This window comes from Dama dama, chromosome 14 (genome assembly GCF_033118175.1).
Source record: "Dama dama isolate Ldn47 chromosome 14, ASM3311817v1, whole genome shotgun sequence".
Taxonomy (NCBI): domain Eukaryota; kingdom Metazoa; phylum Chordata; class Mammalia; order Artiodactyla; family Cervidae; genus Dama; species Dama dama.
In genome coordinates, this window is record NC_083694.1 from 56,000,416 (window position 1) to 56,020,760 (window position 20,345).

General features: G+C 41.6%; 1 protein-coding gene across 1 annotated transcript in view; it reads right to left on the reverse strand.

Annotated features, from left to right (window-relative positions):
* Window positions 1–3,506: 3,506 nt before the first annotated feature.
* The window catches only part of LOC133069340 (quinone oxidoreductase-like protein 2), a 31,375-nt gene continuing 14,536 nt past the window's right edge, over window positions 3,507–20,345 (reverse strand). The window contains exon 10 of the mRNA XM_061160788.1: window positions 3,507–5,257. Within this exon, the coding sequence (XP_061016771.1) occupies window positions 5,189–5,257 (69 nt within the window). The 3' untranslated portion in view covers window positions 3,507–5,188. The remainder of the gene's footprint in view (window positions 5,258–20,345) is intronic.

The following is a 20,345-nucleotide window of genomic DNA, read 5'->3' on the forward strand; positions in this document are numbered from 1 at the left end:
ATCTCGCCACAGTCAACAGCAGCCCTCGCCCTGGGATTGCTCCACAACCCCTAAACTCCAGCTCCCAGCCGCTGCGCCTGCCAAGGAACCTGCGTACCTGTCCGGGGTATGCATGGCTGCAACAAGGACTGTCTGATTCTCATTCCATTTAGACTGCCACAGATCAGTTGTTTCACTCTCAGCCTTAAATATTTCTCCTCTGACTCAGACAATTGATGTGGGGATAGATATTTTCTACTGGTCGGGTACGGCTGTCTGTTCCCAGCTGGTGTTCCACATGTACTTCTGTGTCTGAAGCTGTGTTCCTGATGTATCCATGGAGAGAGATGTACTCCACGTCCACCTACTCCTCCACCATCTTGCTCTCCCCAATTCTCTTTTGATGTCCCTCCTCTCAAAAAAACCTATCAGGAAACTAGGAGTCATCTCGACATTTTTCTCTTCCTCCTGCACGGCTCTCATCCTTTCCTTCCCCATCATCACCACCTTAGTCCAAGGTTACTATCCTCTCTCAGTGGGACTTCCACAGACTCCTAATTGGTCTCCTCCTCTCCAATCGTTCCCACCCATTATAGACTATGCCAGTCTAGTCATTCCATCCCTTCCCAACCAGTGCTCAGAACACTTCAATGGAATCTCACTGCTTGTAGTGTAAAGGTAAAACACCCAGAACTGACCCACCAGCACTGCCTAACCTGGCCCCACCTGAAGCCTCATCCCACAACACCCGCCTTCATTTCTTAGGCTCCAGTCCCACTAGCCTTTGTTCAACCCCTTTTACTCACCATACCTTGTCACAGGGTCCTAACATATTCTTGTCTTCCCTGATTTTTCTTGTTATTGATTTATTTGGCTGCACGAGGTCTTAGTTGCAGCACTCACCAACTTCAACTTGCCGAGTTGATCTTCAGCTTGGCCCATGGAATCTTTAATTGCGGCATGTGGGACCTAGTTCCCTGACCAGAGATCAAACCCAAGCCCCCTGCACTTGGAGCGTGGAGTCTCAGCCACAAGATCATCAGGGAAGTGCCTGTGTCATTCTTTTCAATAACTGCTACCAGTCAAGCCTAAAGAAAATCAACCCTGAATATCCAATAGAAGGACTGTTGCTGAAGCTCCAATAGTTTGGCCACCTCGTTCGAAGAGCTGACTCACTGAAAAAGACCTTGATAGTGGGAAAGATTGAAGGGAAAAGGAGAATGGGGCAGCAGAGGATGAAATGGTTAATTAAATAGCATCACTGACTCAGTGGACACGAATTTGAGTAAATTCCAGGAGATAGTGAAAGACAGAGGAGCCTAGCATGCTATAGTCCATGAGGTCCCAAAGAGTCAACCATGACTTAGCAATTGAACAAGTGCATAATGAGATGTACATCATATACAACCATTTCCTTCCCTCACATGACCTGTATAAACAATAAACATTTTGAAAAATCACTGCTCTTGATCCAGTTATACAATCTTGGAAGGCAAATAAGAGAAAGAAATAATAATGTGGATTTTTCTTAGTTTACTTAGTTTGGGTTTTAAATAAAAGTGACTTTGTGTAAATACTTTTATTTTCTTTTACTTGGCAAAGAACAAATCTTTTGTTGTCTTTACCATAGTTTCAGCATCAGTGCTCAGCCTTCTTTGTGGTCCAAAGAATTCCTAATGGAATTCTGAGTATTCATTGGAAGGACTGATGCTGAAGCTGAAACTCCAATACTTTGGCCAACTGATGCTAAGAGCCAACTCATAGGAAAAGATCCTGATGCTGTGAAGAACTGAGGGCAGGAAGAGAAGGTGGTGACAGAGGATGAGATGGTTGGATGGCATCACTGACTCAATGGACATGAGTTGGAGCAAACTCCAGGAGATAGTGAAGGTCAGGGAAACCTGGTGTACTGCAGTCCCTGCGGTCACAAGAAGTCAGACATGACTTAGCAACTGACAACAACCATAGTCCCAACAGAAAAGATAGCTTTCTATAGCCATGCGGACTGCAGAGGAAGGAGCAGGGACAAATACATGGGTGATATGCAGACGGGATTATCCCATGGCTAACAGCACAAAATCCCACTTCTGTTGTTGAAAGAAGTGTGTGCAGGTGGATAGACCCACAGTTAGAGAAAAAGAAGAGGGAACTGTGTGGGAGTGATTTCTTCAGCAGCCAGCCTACAATGGGGAGCTGGGAAAAGTCTGTGAATATAGAAGAAATGCTGTCACTTGGAGCTGCACTGATTCTTTTTTCAGACTAACTAATGGCTCAGATGGTGGAACAACCAAACGATGACTAAAATGTGAGTCAAATGCTTTCAAATAAAATCATTCCAGTGAAGCAAGAACACAGGCAAGCAGAGAACAGGTCATTAGGGGTTCTAACCAATACTTGTTAAACCTGAAGAAACTCACTCTCCTTAATGACTGCCTCTTTCAATCTAAGTCATTTTGACATTAGTGAGCTGGGGACAATCGATCTTTATTACTAGTGACATCTACTGATCAGCTCTGAACAGTGGGAAAGGGAGCTGCCTGGGGGAGGGGGAGAGGTTGTACACTTTTCTCAATCCTGATTTGTCTTCCTTCTCTCCTGGGGTCTATCCAGCATGTCTTTCAATTATCCCAAAGGGTATCAGAAAATTCTAAAATTGGTGTCTTGACATTTTTGAAAACTAACTTTCATTTAAATACAAAATTAGCTCACGTTAAGAAGAAGTAAGTGTAGGGAGAATGCAGGCGAAGAGAGGCTTGTCATTCAATGGAACCTCAGGGCATGCAGCCCCCAGAGACTAAAATGGGCAGCCAGGTATGGAAGAAGTTTGAGCTCTGGCTCTCATGGCAGCTCCACGTGGGCCCACCAACAGACACGTGGTGGGCCCCTCGTCTCATCCCCCTCCCCCTTCCTTCTGCTAATTTCTCAGTTTTAAATTCTCTCCCTAAATGTTCACTTTCTATTTTGTAATTCAATTTTTCCAAAAGCTTTTTGATGAGGAAACCCTGAGAAGATGGGTGTTTTTTAATGGCCTGGATATTTATCAGAAAACAAAGCCCCTTTCCAATTCTCTGTCTCTTGTGCTGAATTTATTATTTTACATCTTTCAAGCAATTTGTCTATTTCATCTAGTTGTCAATTCACTGCCTGGTTTAATGATTGTATCATACCTGTCTGTAAGCATACTTCAACAGCGTCTTATATGGTTTTCTGTTTTTTTTTTAAACTTCTGCTAAGTGGTTAGAAAAAGAAAACAGAGCTTCTTACCACATTTATTGGAACTGGAGCTCAGCAAGAACAAATAGAAGTACCTCCATTCCAGTGGTATCAGGTATGTGTTTTTGCCCCCATCTTACTCCCCTCCTTTTGAGCGGTGATCAGGAGGACTGGAGAACAATGTTTATAACCAAAAAAGAAAGGACCTCTCCCCACAGATCAGGACTCAGGCAGAGACAGGAGCATCCTTCAACCTAAGCTAGTCACTCTCCTTACTCTCTACTCTCTTCTCTGAATAAATAAAGTCACTTAGATGAGAGGGTAATATATTCTTTTATTTTTTATTTTGGTAAAACACATACAATATGAAATTTGCCCTTTTAGCCATTTTTAAGTGTACAGGTCAGTGGCATTAACTATGTTTACGTTGTTGTGCAACCATCACCACTGTTCATCTCCAAAATTTTCTCCTCTTCCCAAACTGGAACTTTAGACACATTAAACAATAACTCCCCATTTCCTCCACCCCTAGGCCCTGGCAAGCACAATTCTACTTTCTGTTTCTATGAATCTGACATTTCTAGGTACTTCACATAAGTGGAATTAAATGGTATTTGGCCTCTTGGGACTGGGTTACTTCAATTTGCACAGTGTTCTCAAGGTCCATCCATGTTCTGAATGTGTCAGAATTTCCTTCTTTTTCAAGGTTGAATAGTACTCCATTGTATGTATATACATTGGTCTGTTGGTGAACATTTGGGTTCTTCCCAAGGTAACATATTCTTAACTTAATCCCACAACTTAAGACTTTCAGATCACTCAAATTCAATTCAGTTCAAGGGTAACTCACTGTGCTAGGTGTGTGTGTGATACAAAGGTGCATCAGACATGGTACCTGCTCTCTAGGACCTTATGCTACCTTGGGAAAGGAAGAAAGAAAGAAGTAAAAGTAACTAGCAAGTGCTAACCACCTACTGTGTGCCAGGTGCTTTGCCCAATCACTGCAAGTATTGCTCAGAATAACTTCATGAGGGGGAGACGATAACATCCACTCTTCAGGAGAAAATGAAAGCTTGAAGACCTTAAGTAACCACCTCCAATGTGCTGAGACTGAGATTCAAACCCACCTCTTGGGTTCAGAATCCTGGGTTCACTCCTTTAGGCATGCCACTCCTGCTGGTACAAGGCAGAGTGTGACACACACTGAGGGAGGTGCTACAGAAAGACAGAGAAGAGACGGCCACCCACCTGAGGGGGAAGCTCGTGGCAGAAGTGGGTCTCGGAGGCCAGGAAGGCTTATGAGTAACAAAGATAAGGGAGACGAGGAAACAGCTTGAGAAGAGGAAGGTGGAGACAAGCAGTCTCAGTATACGCTGAGAGACCAGTGCTGCCGTCCAGTGTGGGCTGGAAGGCAGAGAGGGGCCAAGTCCTGGTCATGGTGAAATGCCAGCTCAAGGAGTCCGAACGCCACCATGGCGACAATGGTGAACCACTGTAGGGTCCTGAGACAACACACCATTGTAGCTGCCCTTTGGGACGGTCACCAAGGCAATAACATATAACGGGAATGGAGAGGGAGGGGGTAGATGAAAGGTAGGAAAGTGAGTTAGGAGGTCACTGGAATTAGCAGATATGACATGATTAGTCAGAATGGAAAAGAGGATGTGGAGGTGTAAGACTTCTTAGAGGTGGAGATGACAGAACTTGGCCATGGATGCATTTGAATAGGTGATCATACATCTTGGGACACCTGTTCTCCTGGTGTAATCACTAATAGCAGCCTTTCATCTCAACTGTGTCCAAGTCTAGACAATAAAGTACATGATCACACTATCTAGGAATAAGAAAACAGCATAAAAGATGACTCTAAAAGATCTTGAAACTGGATTAATAAGGAATGTGGTAATATGGAAAAAAACATGGAAGGGAAATCAGGTTTTTTTTGGAAAGATGATGAGTTTGGATTTAGACATGCTGAGTTTGCTGAAGTGAAAATTTACTTAAGGGAGAGAAGCATCTTGCCTGTGGATTTACGCTGTGTGACATGAAGAAAGGCATCACTGACCTAAAAAGAAAAAATCCAAAAAAATGTGGTCAGACTTGCAACTATGCATATTTCAACAAAGATTTGTTGCTGGTTCAATTCTTAAAATAGCTAAAGTATTAAGATGTCTCCACCAAAATGTATGTAACTATCTAATGCAATATTAACTAACTGATCATCACAAACTCACAGGAAAACAATAAGGATAATCTAACCTCAGAATTTTTCTGTCTAAACTATAATTTTTAACATTATCAGATAAATAACATCAGGTAAAAAGTCTTCAGGTCTGTCCATACTCTACTGTAATATTTCTGAATATTCTAGCTTTTGAAAAGAATGGAGCCACTGCCAGAAGGATCAATAATGTAATTTTTTACATTTTTTTCTTTCTATTTAAATTACCTTGTTTTCAGTGTAACTGAAATTACAATCTCTCTGAAATCCTTTTTTAGAAGTACAAAGATATAAAACATAAATTAAAAACTAGCCACAGTAATCAAGATTGTGACACTGGTGTAAGAATAAACAAACAGGTCAATGGAACTATTACAGAACCCAAAAGTAGACCCACACAAATATAGTCAGCTGATCTTTGACAAAGGAGCAAAAGCAATTCAATGGAGGAAGAATACTCTTTAAAAAAAAAAAAAATGGTGCTAGAACAACTGAACATACAATGCCAAAAAAAATTAATTAAGACACTGTCCTTATGTCTTTCACCAACTTAACTCATAAATGTAAAGAGCAAAACTATAAAACTTCCAGAAGAAAACAAGGGGAAAAAAAATCTAAGGCACCTTATGCTTGGCAATGAGTTTTTTTAATATAACATCAAAGCATAATCTAAGAAAATAAAAATTGGTAGAACTTCCCTGATGGTACAGTAGATAAGAATCTGCCTGCCCATGCAGGGGATACAGGTTCAATCCCTGGTCTGGGAAGATTCCACATGCCGTGGAGCAACTAAGCCTGCGTGCCACAACTACTGAGCCCAAGCTCTAGAGTCTGTCAGCTCCAACTAGAGCTACTAGAGCCCATACTCTGAAACAAGAGAAGTTACCACAATGAGATGTCCCTGCACTGCAACTAGAGAGTAGCTCCCCAACCCTTTACAACTAGAGAAAGTCCTCAAACAGCAACAAAGACCCAATAAATAAATAAAATTAATTAAGTTTTTAAAAATTGGTAAGTCGGACATTATTAAAACTAAAAACTGCTGCTCTGCAAAAGACACTTCAAAGAATAAAAATATAAAACACAGCCTGGGAGAAAACTATTTGCAAAATATATATATCTGATAAAGAACTTTAATCTAAAATACACAAAGAATTCTTAAACCTCAGCAATAAAAAAACAAACAACCCCATTTATGAATGTGCAAAAGGTCTAGGCACACATTTTACTAAAGAAGACATATAAACAGTAAATAAGCCTATGAAAGATGTTCATCATATGTCATTAGAGAATTAAAACAACAGTGAGATACTACTACACAACTGTTGGAGTGTCTAAAATTCAAAACTAACAGCATCAAATTCTGATAACGATGTGGAGTAATGGCAACTTTCTTTCATTGTTGGTAGGAATGCAAAATGATACAACTATTTTGGAAGATAGTTCAGCAGTTTCTTATAAAACTAAACATATTCTTACTATATGATCCAGTAATTGTGTTCCTAAGTATTTACCCAAATGAGGTGAAAACTTATATCTACACAAAAACCTACACAAGAGTGTTTATAGCAGCTTTGTTCATATTTGCCAAAACTTGAGAGCAACCAAGATGTCCCTCTGTAGGTGAATGGGCAAACAAGCTATAGTATATCCATACCATGTAATATTATTCAGTGATAAAAACAAATGAGCTATCAAGTCATGAAAAGACATGGAGGAAACTTACAAGATATAAGATCAACTTACAAAAATTATTAATATTTCTCTATATCAGAAATAATCAACTGGAAAACATAACAGAAAATATTGTTCTCAAGAGTGACAAAAATGACAAAAATGAAAAGTACTTGTAATTAACATAACTCAGGCAATCCAGAAGACTTTAAGGAGAAAAACTTTAAATTCTATTTACAAACATGAAAGATCTGAATTAATAGCAAAATATCTCTGTTTACAAATGAGAAAACTTAAAACTGTAAAACTATCACTACTCCCCCAAATTAATCTCTGAAGTCAACACAATTCCATTCAAAAGTTCAGCTAGAGTTTTGAGGAATTTAAGAAATTTATTTCAAAATTTCTCTAAAAGGATAAAGATTCACAAATATCTTAAGTCATGTTTGAAAAAGAAGAACAGGTGGAAGGGTTACTCTTCCAGATACTGAAACATACTTCAAAGCTATAAATATAAAACAGTGCAATACTCTTATAGAAATAAACATGTGAACCAAGGAAACAGAATAGAAAGCAGAGAGCAGACACACACATGTGTACCTGGGAACTTAAAATAAGACAAAAGTAGTATCACAAATCAATAGAGAAACAATGAACTACTGAGTCTGAGAAAGCAAGCTCATTATAAGGAGAAAAATTAAAATTGATTACCTAATTTATACCTAATACAAAGGTAACTTCAAATGGATTTAAATCCTTAAATATGAAATGAAAGTACAAAGTTAAAAAAGAAAAATAGAGAAAAAAATCACTGTGAACCAAGGATGACAAAGGACTTATTAAATAGCTCCCAAATAGCACTAATCACAAGGCAAAACACTGATGTGTTTGATTATATTAAATCCAAACAAAGCTGACATACACTTGACAACTTTGGAAGTACAGATTTTCTCAAAGCCTCAAACTAACATTGTTGTTTTAGTTGCTAGGTCGAGTCAATTCTTTTGCAACTCCAGGGACTGTAGCCCACCAGGCTCCTCTGTCCATGGGATTTCTCAGGCAAGAAAAGTGGAGCAGGTTGCTGTTTCCTTCTCCAGGGGATCTTCCCGACCCAGGAATTGAACCCACGTCTTCTGCGTTGGTAGGTGGATTCCTTACCACTGAGCCACCTGGGAAGCCCCCAAACTAACATGTAGAACCTTGTTAATCGCATTGTGGTTCAGGACCACAGGCTTCTGCATCATCTGGGAGCTTATTAGAAATGCACAGCCTTAAGTCCCACCCCACTCTTACTGAATTATAATGTGTATCTTAACATGATTCCTGTGCACGTTAAAGTTTGAGAACCATAGGTCAAACAGGAACTTTTACAAATTAGTAAGAAAGAGAAAACCCACATAGAAAACTTCCAAAGGGCTTAAATTACAGTTCAAAGAATTGAAGACCTGAACGGCTAGCAAATATACAAGAAGATACTTAAATTAGTTAGAAACCAGGGAAATGCAAATTAAAATGGTAAAATACCACTTTATGTGTATCAATTTGAATAAACAATCAGAAAGCTGGAAAGAAAGTGAAAGTTGCTCAGTCATGCTCAACTCTTCACAACCCCATGGACTATACAGTCCATGGAATTCTCCAGGCCATTATACTGGAGTGGATAGCCTTTCCCTTCTCCAGTGGATCTTCCCAACCCAGGGATCGAAACCAAGGTCTCCCGCATTGTGGGTGGATTCTTTACCAGCTGAGCCACCATGCTATATACCGACGGGTGGTAAATAAATAAAAATATTCTCATGCATTGCTGGTAGAGGCGTAGACAGAGTAAGTCATTCTGAAGAACAGTTGGCAGTCAGATGAAATAGGCATCCCATGACCCAACTACCCTATTCCTGGGAAAATACTCCCACAGCAACACTTGCACAAGTCCTAACAGTCACCCATGAGACTGTTCATTACAGCACCAATCACAGGGGCAGGCAATCACATCAATTTTACCTTTAGGGAAGGGATCTGTAAACCATGGTACATGCGCAGACTATTACATAGCAGTGAAGGGTAACGAACTGGATATAGGAACAGCAATGTGAGGGGATCTTAAACAGACAGAACTGGGACTTCCCTGGTGGTCCAGTAGCTAAGACTACACTTCCCAATGCAGGGGGCCCAGATTCGATCTCTGGTCAGGAAACTAGAGCCCACATGCCGCAAGAAGATCAAAGACCCCAAGGGCCACAACTAAGACCTGAAGCAGCCAAATAAATCAATTTTTTTTTTAAAGATGGCACTGCATGAAAAAATAAAAAACAGAGTAAGATCTACCGCACATTTACATCACTTGAAATAAATTAGTACACAAAATGATTCTGTATGTTTTACAGAGAAATATAAATCCAAAGATAAGCATCAAACACATTATAAAGACTGACTCTGAGGGGAGGAAAGGAAGATAAAGGGAGCAAGTAAATAGAGACAGCCATGAATATACAGACATAAAAGCCAAAGAGGGGCCTTGTGTGGTCCAACAATGAAAACGTGCTTTGAAAGAGGATTTTGATTAACCAAGCCTTTCCTCTTGAAGTCCTCCCCCAAAAGCATAAGAAAAATAACTAAATAAAAATAAGCACAGAAGCAAATCAAAAGTGGCAATCTCTCCACAGCATGAAATCCCTGGTTTCTCAAGAACATCTGTCTTTCAGGGCTTTGTGCCTTACAGAGACCTTCCCAATCCATGCAGATTTAGATGCATTCAGAAGAGGTGGGAGATGTCTAAGACAGATGTCTGAAACACTCATCTTCACCCTGTCGATAACTCAAAGGTACATCTCCAGGTGACTCACAGCTGCATCACTCTCCCTGTCAGTTAGAAGTTTCTTGTTCCCGGAGATCTGTCACAGGCCAACAACAGAAAATACTTGGGGAAACAAACATAATTGGACAGAGTGGTATTTCTCTTTACCTGGCATCCTAGAGACGTGAGGAATCCTCTGCAAATGAATGTTAACATAAAAAGAAAGCTGTCCCTTCAAATGTTAAAACTTATTTTTAATCAATCTACATATAAACCTTTATAAAAATGTAGCACATATATCTAACTTCTTTAAAAGATAATATGGGGGACAGAAGGAAATAGAACCTTTTTGTTCCATGACTTGGGAATCTCGTATTTCTGAATATCCATTATTCTGCCTTTTGTTTTTTAGACGCTCTGTTAACTCTATGTCCAGATGCTACCTCTGTTGTGACAGCTGCTTCTAAAAATAACCCAGCTCTGTCCCTTTCTACCTTTCAATTGCTAGCTGGACTGGGAAGATAGACAACTGGTGGTGTTGAAACTAGATATTTAATGAGTGATAAGACTCTCAGTCAGAGACTAGGAAGTAAAGCACATGGCTTTAGACCAGTCTTTTGATAGATAATTCAGATAGCTGGGGACATCCTCCCTCCACCACCTCTTCTGTATTCTACAGGCTATGTCACAGAAAGGCTGCTCCATACTGATGTCTAGAGAGATACACAGACTGAGAACCCAGAACCCCGGTTCTCTGCCCTGCAGGGGCTGAAGTCAATTACATTTGTCTCTGGAGACAAGAAACCTGGAATGTAGGGGCAGGGTGAGAACCTGTTTTAGGTTCTGCTGTTGGAATTTTTAATTAGATCATCAGACAGGAGTAATCAGAGTAACCTGTATGTGTATGTTTGTGCTAAGTCACTTCAGTTGTGTCCAACTCTGTGTAACCCTATGGACTGTAGCCTGCCAGGCTTCTCTGTCCATGGGATTCTCCAGGCAAGAATACTGGAGTGGGCAGCCATGCCTTCCTTCAGGGGATCTTCCTGACTCAGGGATGGAACCCAGGTCTCTTAAGTCTCCTGCATTGGCAGGCGAGTTCTTTACCACTAGCACCATCTGGGAAGCCCCAATCAGAGTAACCTAGAGTTCCCTAAATACATTATGCTGATTCATGTTTCCCATTAGAAAGCAGCTCTTCCTCCAAACAAGCACTGTCCTGAGACTGTCCCAACTTAAAAAAAAAAAAAGAAAAAATTCCTTAAGGCTTACAGAATGTACCCAGTGAACATTTGATGAATAAAACAAACTCATGAATGAGTAAGTATATCAGGGACTGAGTGGGATTGTTTTTAAAAGGTAGAAATGTTTAGTCAGTAATACACTGTCATAGTTGAATTATATTTATCAGACCACTGCTCTGATAGAAGCGAATCCAAATCTTCTTTTACAAGTCAGTCAGTGCATTTCACCAGAAAAGATACAGCTGGCAAAGGAGCATATGAAAAGATACTCAGGATCACTATTCACTAGAGAATTGCAAATTAAACCCAGAATCAAATACCACTACACATCTACTGAATGGCTAGAATTAAAGACAAGAGCTGACAACACTAAGTTCTGGCAGGTGCAAAGCAACGTTCCTACATTGTTGGGGGACATGCCAAATATTACAACCACTGGGATAAACAGTTTGATAGTTATTAAAAGGTAAACATATAGTATCAGACCAGTACAATGCTTGTACTGACATGTTCACACAGACAGTCGTTGCCATTTCCTTCTCCAGGGGATCTTCCCAATCCAGGAATTGAACCCAAGTCTCCTGCATTGGCAGGCAGATTCTTTACCACTGAGCCACCTGGGAAGGCTGTATACTGAAGCACCAGTTTCTAATCCAGAATATACCAAAAGAAAGAAAATCTATGTACTATGGGCTTTGAAAGAAATGCAATAGTAGCAACCTTGCCTTCAAAATCATGGGCTGTAGAGCCTGTAACAGAATTGCTTCTCAATAGCTGAGGTATAGAGAGCAAACTACTGATTTGTCTAGCTTGCCCTTCCTTGAGGAGCATAAACATCTGTTATATTTCGAATTCTTCATAGATTGCTTTTAAACTAAAGTTCTTTTTTTTTCCTTAATTGAGATATAGTTGATTTACAACATGTTAGTTTCTGGTGTACAACAAAGTGACTCAGTTATGCATGCCTGCTAAGTCGCTTCAGTCATGTCCAATTCTTTGCAACCCTATGGACTATATAGCTCACAAGTCTCCTCTGTCCATGGGATTCTCCAGGCAAGAACACTGGAGAGGGTTGCCATTTCCTTCTCCAGGGGATCTTCCCAACCCAGGGATCGAACCTGTGTCACTTATGTCTCCTGCATTGGCAGCCGGATTCTATTAACACTAGTACCACCTGAGAAGCCCCCATTCACTTAAATATATTTTTTTTTATTTTTTCCATTATGGTTTATTACAGAATATTGAATGTAGTTCCCTGTGTGTGTGTATATATACACACATATATATATACACATATATATATCAGAACCTTGTTGTTTATCCATTCTATATATAACAGTTTGCATCTACTTATCTCAAACTCCCAATCCATTCCTCCTCACCTCTTCCCCAAATGGGGGGATGTTCTGTTCTCTATCAGAGTCTTAAATTGGTATTCTTATCTAATGATGTTATCTAGCCACCACTGGAGACTGGGGAGGGGCAGGTGGGGGGTCTGCTGCTCAATAAATAAAGCCAATTAAATGTTTAAATTTTAAAAAAAAGGTTAAGCATAACACCACATGACCTAGAAATCTCAGTCATAAAGTAAATTAAAATGTTCAGTTCAGTTCAGTTGTTCAGTTGTGTCTGACTCTTTGCGACCCCATGGACTGCATCACGCCAGGCATCCCTGTCCATCCCCAACTCCCAGAGTTTACTCAAACTCTGTCCATCAAGTCGGTGATGCCATCCAACCATCTCACCCTCTGTCGACCCCTTCTCCTCCACCTTCAATCTTTCCCAGCATCCAGGTCTTTTCAAATGAGTCAGTTCTTCGCATCAGGTGGCCAAAGTATTGGAGCTTCAGCTTCAGCATCAGTCCTTCCAATGAATATTCAGGACTGATTTCCTTTAGGATAAACTGGTTGGATCTCCTTGCAGTGCAAGGGACTCTCAAGAGTCTTCTCCAACACCATAGTTCAAAAGCATCAATTCTTCAGCACTCAGCTTTCTTTACAATCCAACTCTCACATCCATACATGACTACTGGAAAAACCATAGCTTTAATGAGATGGACCTTTGTTGGCAAAGTAATGTCTCTGCTTTTTAATATGCTGTCTAGGTTGGTCATAGCTTTTCTTCCAAGGAGCAAGCATCTTTTAATTTCATGGTGGCAGTCACCATCTGCAGTGATTTTGGAACCCCCCAAAATAAAGTCTCTCACTGTTTCCATTGTTTCCCCATCTATTTGCCATGAAATGATGGGACCGGATGCCATGATCTTAGTTTTTTGAATGTTGAGTTTTAAGCTAACTTTTTCACTCTCCTCTTTCATTTTCATCAAGAGGCTCTTTAGTTCTTCTTCGCTTTCTGCCATGAGGGTGATATCATCTGCATATCTAAGGTTATTGGTATTTCTCCTGGCAACCTTGATTCCAGCTTGTGCTTCATCCAGCCTGGCATTTCTCATGATGTACTCTGCATATAAGTTAAATAATCAGGGTGGCAATATACAGCCTTGACATGCTTCTTTCCCAATTTGGAATCAGTCCATTGTTCCATGTATGGTTCTAACTGTTGCTTCTTGACCTGCATACAGACTTCTCAGGCAGCAGTTAAGGTGGTCTGGTATTCCCATCTCTTTAAGAATTTCCCACAGTTTGTTGTGATCTACACAGTCAAGGCTTTGGCGTAGTCAATAAAGCAGAAGTAGATGTTTTTATGGAACTCTCTTGCTTTTTAATGATCCAACAGGTGTTGGCGATTTGATCTCTGTTCCTCTGCCTTTTCTAAATCCAGCTTGAACATCTGGAAGTTCATGGTTCACATACGTTTGAAGTCTGACTTGGAGAATTTTGAATATGCAAATTTTATATTTGAATATGCAGTTATACCTCAATAAATCTGACTTTAAAAAAAAAGTCAAGCCATATATTATTAAACACAAAAATAAATTTTCAATATTAAGTGTCAGTCTGGGTTCCCTAGAAAATATGGCCTGATGAAAACATATGTCCTAGTGCTACACTGCAGTGCTAGCGGGGCAGGATGAGGGAAAGTGGGGTGAATCAAGGAAGGAGGAAGAGGAAGCACAAGATGAGTGTTACCAATCCTGAACTGCTCATAGCTTCAGGGGGGCAGCTGGCTGTTGTCCACATGGGGCCTCTCCAGAGAGGCGGTATAGGACCCAAGGCACATAGAAACAGCCATCGGGAAAAGAGAAAAGGCAAGAGATTTATCCCCAGTCTCTCACTTGTCCCAGCTTGCCCAGTTGGGAGGAGTTCCCCCACACTTCTGGACAGTGTTACCCAGAGCCCCGTATCTGGTTTCTGGAGAAGCTAGAGCTTCAGCAGCTCCCTGATGAACAAAGCAGTGACTTTGCCTAAGATCAGCCCTATACTTAGGGAAAGTATGAGACAGTCAACAGCGTCAGGGGACAGACCCTAGGAATGGGCCCTGGGCTGCATCGTTGTGGGGAAAAGAGAAGTGTGATAAGTGGCCAAGGCCTAGGGCAGGTGGGCTGGCTGATGTGAGGGGCCCATAAACTGGGTCTAGAGCAATGGACTAAAATAATATGCATTCTATCAAAACAGAGTAATTTAATTCTTTAGAATATTCCACAGATACGCTGAGGAAACCTCAATTTCTACCCATTAAATCTGTTCACGGGGTGATCTCACCCAACCTTCACATAATAACAAGTTCAGATCCGTGAGGTGTAAGTACTGTGTCAGGTTGAGATGTGTGTGGGTGGCTCCCTACAGAAAACAAACCCAGCACATCCAAATAACGCCACCCTCTGAGCACAGTGCTAATTCATGATCCACGCATCATGGTACAGACATAACAGTTCAGAAAACAACAAATTCTAGTAAAAATTCAAAATCTGGAGACTGTGTCTCTAACCTGCCCTCTAAAGTGTCAACAGGCTTCCCAGGTGGCGCTAGTGGTAAAGAACCTGTTTGCCAATGCAGGAGACATAGAAGAGACGCTGGTTTGATCCCTAGGTTGGGAAGGTCCCCTGGAGAAGAGCATGGCAGTATTCTTCCTGGAGAATCCCATGGAGAGGGGAGACCTACAGTCCATAGGGTCGCAAAGAGTCGGACACAACTGAAGCGACTTATCATGCACAGTGTCAGTGCAAAGTGTTAGAGTTCAGAGACTGAAAAAGGTCAACTCTGTTATTTTATAATGACTACACATTTTCCTTTAAACATGTTTGTTATGCGCTTTTATGTGTATTATCTTATTTAATCGTCAACCCTAGGAGACTGTGTCAGGGGAAACACTGACTGCAACCGCCCACCCTGGCCAGGTAGTACCAAATGTAGTAACCATTTGTGTGAGTTATTTTACAACAGGAAGTCCTGGTAAGGAACATGGAACTAACAAGCCACCACCCACTGGAAGGATCCGGGAAAGGTCAAAAGGAGACTCCACGTGTCCTACGACCTCCCAGAATCCTCCTCCCTGACATCCATCTTGGCTGAGCAATGTATGCACCACCAGGAAGGACCCAGAGTCAGAATGATTGGCCAGAGATAACCGGGAAACTAATCCCATCACCAAAAAACCCAAGACTGCAAGCCATGTGGCAAAGCATTTCTTCTAGGTTCCCTTATCCTCCTGCTCTCCATCTAGGCACCCTTTCCCAATAAAGTCTCTTGTTTTGTCAGCACCTGTATCTCCTCAGACAATGAATTTCTGAGTGTTAGGCAAGAGCCCACTTTTGGGCCCTAGAAGGGGCCCCTCTTCCTGCAACAGTTGGGTATGTTACTGCCCTCCCAAGAGATGAGGGAACTAAATCACAAAGATGTAAGTCACACAGCCAGTTAAGTCACACTGCCAGGGTGTGAGTTCTGGTGGTCTGACCCTAGAGCCCCATAATCTCAGTCATTCATCCGACAGAGACTGGGTACCTGGCAGAATCCGGAGGCACAGGGGTGCAGCAGCACGTGGCCCCTGCCTCCACGGAGTCTATGGACTCTGGGAATGACAAGCACGGAACCAGTAACTACAAGTAGATAAAGGAGAAGCACAGAGGGTTACAGAAGCGCACACCTGACGCCTACTACAAAGGTTGTGATACAAAGTGTGTGATCATGTTGAAACAGACTAGAAGCTGGGACCCTTTGCTGCAGTGCTTACACTTGGACAAACATCCCCTGGAGCAACAGGACACAAAGAAACTGGAAGGGACTAAAAATAACTGCATGGGCACTTCCCTGGTGCTCTAGTGGTTAAGACTCCCTGCTCCCAATGCAGGGGGTTCAAGTTCAATTCCTGGTCAAGGAACTAGATCTCACATACTGCAACTTAAAGATCTTGCATGCTTCAGCTAAGAATTTGCATATCGCAGTAAGTGTTCACATGCTGTAACTAAAGAACCTGCATGCCGCAACAAAAGATCCTGTGTGACACAACTAAGACACAGAGCAGGCAAATATTCTTTTAAAAAATAAAGTAACTGCACACTTGTGCAGTTGGGGCAAATCATGAACAACATGATACAAAAAGGCGAAAAACCTACCTGCCACTTCTGAGGCGTTGGGGGCAAAAGCAGGGGGCTGTGGCATGATCCCTGCAAACGGCACCACCAAGGGGGTGGGCAGACCACCTAAGCCCCTCTCCGGCCTGACCCATGGTTCTACCCCTACCCTCACCCCATTTGAGGGACCAGTTTGCCCCACTTCAGGGAGTGAGCAAGGGAAACTACTTCTTTTTTTGCTGTCTCTGCAAAGCCTTGCCTGATTTCTTCCTCTGGCCTCTTATCAACTTCTATTGATTAAGAAGTACAAGAACTCTGGCCAGTAACAAAATTAACATCAACTATCAAGGTCAAACCAATACTCTACATATTCAGGGGGAAATATAAGATGGGAAGCACCGATATCTCTGGTATTATAGAAATACAAATACAATGGTCATTTTCCAAGTCCAAGCAGGTTCTGACAAATGTGTCCAATATGTTAACTGATTTACATGAAAAAAATGTTATTACCCAGGCTTTAAAGTTTAGTGAAATTAATTATAATTTCATTTAATCTTCATTTTAAAAATTCAAGACCCCTGGTCACTTTAACAATTAGTTTGTTCACATAGATGCCTCCATGACAGATGGATAAACTCCTTACTCTAGGATACGGTTTCTAAAAATAAACATTCTGATTTAAGGACAGAGTTTGACCTTACCTTAAGGAGCTCTGATTCCAGAGTCAGAGACACACCTGAACTAGATTCCAGGTCTGTCATTACTACATGTCATCACTACATGTCATCAGACAGGCTTCTTACCATTTACATGTCTTGATTTCTTCATCTGTAACGTGATAAAAGACTGTTCATATTTCAAAGGTTTGTTGTGAAGATTGATTAGAAAATGCCTGTAAAGTGCTTAGCACAGTTCTTGACCCATAATAAACACCTACTGTCTGTGAGCTGCCATTACTACTATTATTCTAAATAGCTTGCATACTGAAAGAAGAAGAAAGGGGAGAAATAGTAGATGGACAGAGTGTGAATGAGATGCTTGAAATGTGTTAGGGAACATGGCCTCAGAGAACAGTTACTAACAGAAAAGTCAGCAGAGTGGAAAGAACTAGAAAAATCCTATATGCAGAGTCCTCATTGCAAAGGAAGGCAAATTAAAGCTGAGAACTGTTAATAGTTAGTTAATCTGTGTTTAAGAGAAGGGTGAACTTCAATGTGGGTAATTTAAACAATAATCCACCTCTAGCTTTCTTTCATGTCTGAGCAGTACCTAGAACGCGTCAAAGGAGAGAAGTAACAGCTAAAACTAGCACATGTTTCCACTTGGGTACTGCCTGACTATTCTTTTATTCTATCAACAGGTGTATGTGAGCCTCAGGTAAAGCAAACTTCAGTTTATGAGTCACATAATATAGGAGGAAAGGGACACAGAAATTCTCTAAACTGATGGTTTTCAAGTTTTTAAGCCACAAAACCTTTTCTGAAAAGAAAAGCATGAACACAAGAAATAAAACATGCAGTACTGAGGTCCCGGGGCTTCCCTGATAGCTCAGTTGGTAAAGAATCTGTATGCAATGCAGGAGACCCCCATTGGATTCCTGGTTTGGGAAGATCCACTGGAGAAGGGATAGCCTACCTACTCCAGTATTCTTGGGCTTCCCTTGTGGCTCAGCTGGTAAAGAATCCGCCTGCAATGTGGGAGACCTGGGTTCAATCCCTGGGTTAGGAAGATCCCCTTAAGAAGGCAAAGGCTACCCACTCCAGTATTCTGGCCTGGAGAATTCCATGGACTGTATGGGGTTACAACGAGTCAGACACAACTGAGCGACTTTCACTTTCACTTCACTTCACTGAGGTCCCAGCAGAGATGGAGCCCCAGCACCAAGCAGCTCACCCTCATTCAGAATGTGGCTCAGAAATATAAACTGAAAGCTACACATACTATCCCCCAACATTTTTTTGGCCATGTCATGTGGCTCATGGGATCTTAGCTCCCCGACCAGGGATTGAACCTGGGCCCCAGCAGTGAAAGCACCGAATCCTAACCACTGGACCACAAGGGAATGCCTACTTATCAACTTTACAGATGTGGAAAGTGAAGATCAGAAAGGTGAGGGGACTTCCACAAAATTGCAAATAGATGGGGACAAAGCTGGAAACAGAATCCAACCAGTTTTCTGATGGCCAATCAGGTTCTCTTTTTACCACTGAACATTACCTTCTTGACTGACATACCAAAAAGATGAGGAAGAAAGTAAACTACGTTTGAGAAGAATGTGTCTCATCTCATCATAGGAAGAACACAAAAATGGAAGGCTGGAGAGAATGAAACCTGGCAGCTTGGGCTCCACAATCTGCATATGAACAAAACATCGCCTCCACCAGTGGCTGACTAGAGTTACCAAAACAGTCTTTTGAAGAGTAAAACATATTAAGGAAAAAAAAAACCAACTCCATGAATCCCCTGGTAGTCCAGTGGACTCAGCACTTTCACTGCCAGGGACCAGGTTCGATCCCTGGCTGGGGAGCTAAAGTTCCACAAGTCATGCAGCATTGTCCAAAAAAAAAAACATCCCTTCACAGTAAATGTCTAACAGATTTGCATTTACAACAACATTGCATATGCATGCACATAATTACACTTTAGAGGACGTTTAAGCCACATTAATGGGACTGTGAAGGAATGATAAAAGGGCTTGAATAGCCAACAAAATTAACTACAGTGACTAATGGATGAATTATAGTCATATGATACCGAGCATGATTTGGTGTTCTGTTCACAGAACTCCAGCTTAGATCATCTGGTTGTACTTTAAAAGAGTCTGTATTCTAAAACCAAAGGTCAAATGAAGGGCTTCCTTTTTAAACTTGTATGCTGTGCAGTTCAGAGTTCATATCAACACCAGTAAATCATTTTCTAAAGTACTATCACAACCCTCTGTTTAAGACACCAGTGATGTAGACAGAGCCTTCAAAATCCAGCTCCTTCATGGCCTTCACAGTTTCAGTTTCCCTCTGACTTACTAAGCCTGAGTATACAACTATACAACCTACAAGACAGAGAGAAATCCTATGACCCTTTAACTTGTGAGACCCCATTGTGTTTTCACCCTTTAATTTCATATAAGGAAGATTTATAGTATCTAGAGAGAAACTGGGGCTTCCCAGGTGGCTCAGGTGGTAAAGAATCTGCCTGCAATGCACAAGACCGGGGTATGATCCCTCAGTTGGGAATATCCACCCCCTGGAGGAGGGCACGGCAACCCACTCCAGTATTCTTGCCTGGAGAATCCCATGGACAGAGGAGCCCAGTAGGCTACAGTCCATAGGGTCTCAAAGAGTCAGACACGACTGAAGTGACTTAGCACACATGCATGTAGAGAGAAACTATCCCGTAGTTTGACACATTATTTCCTGGCCTTAGCTATATCACTGGGAAAGATTGAAGGCAGGAGGAGAAGGGGACGACAGAGGATGAGATGGCTGGATGGTAACACCGACTTGATGGACATACGTTTGAGCAAGCTCTGGGAGTTGGTGATGGACAAGGAAGCCTGGCATGCTGCAGTCCATGGGGTCACAAACAGCTGGACATGACTGAGCAACTGAACTGACTGACTAGCTATATCACATCCCTTAAGAGTATCTCAGGGGTTTCCCAGGTGGCGCAGTGGTAAAGAATCACCTGCCAATGCAGGAGACACAAGAGACGTGGGTTCAGTTGCTGGATCAGGACGATCCCCTGGAGGAGAAG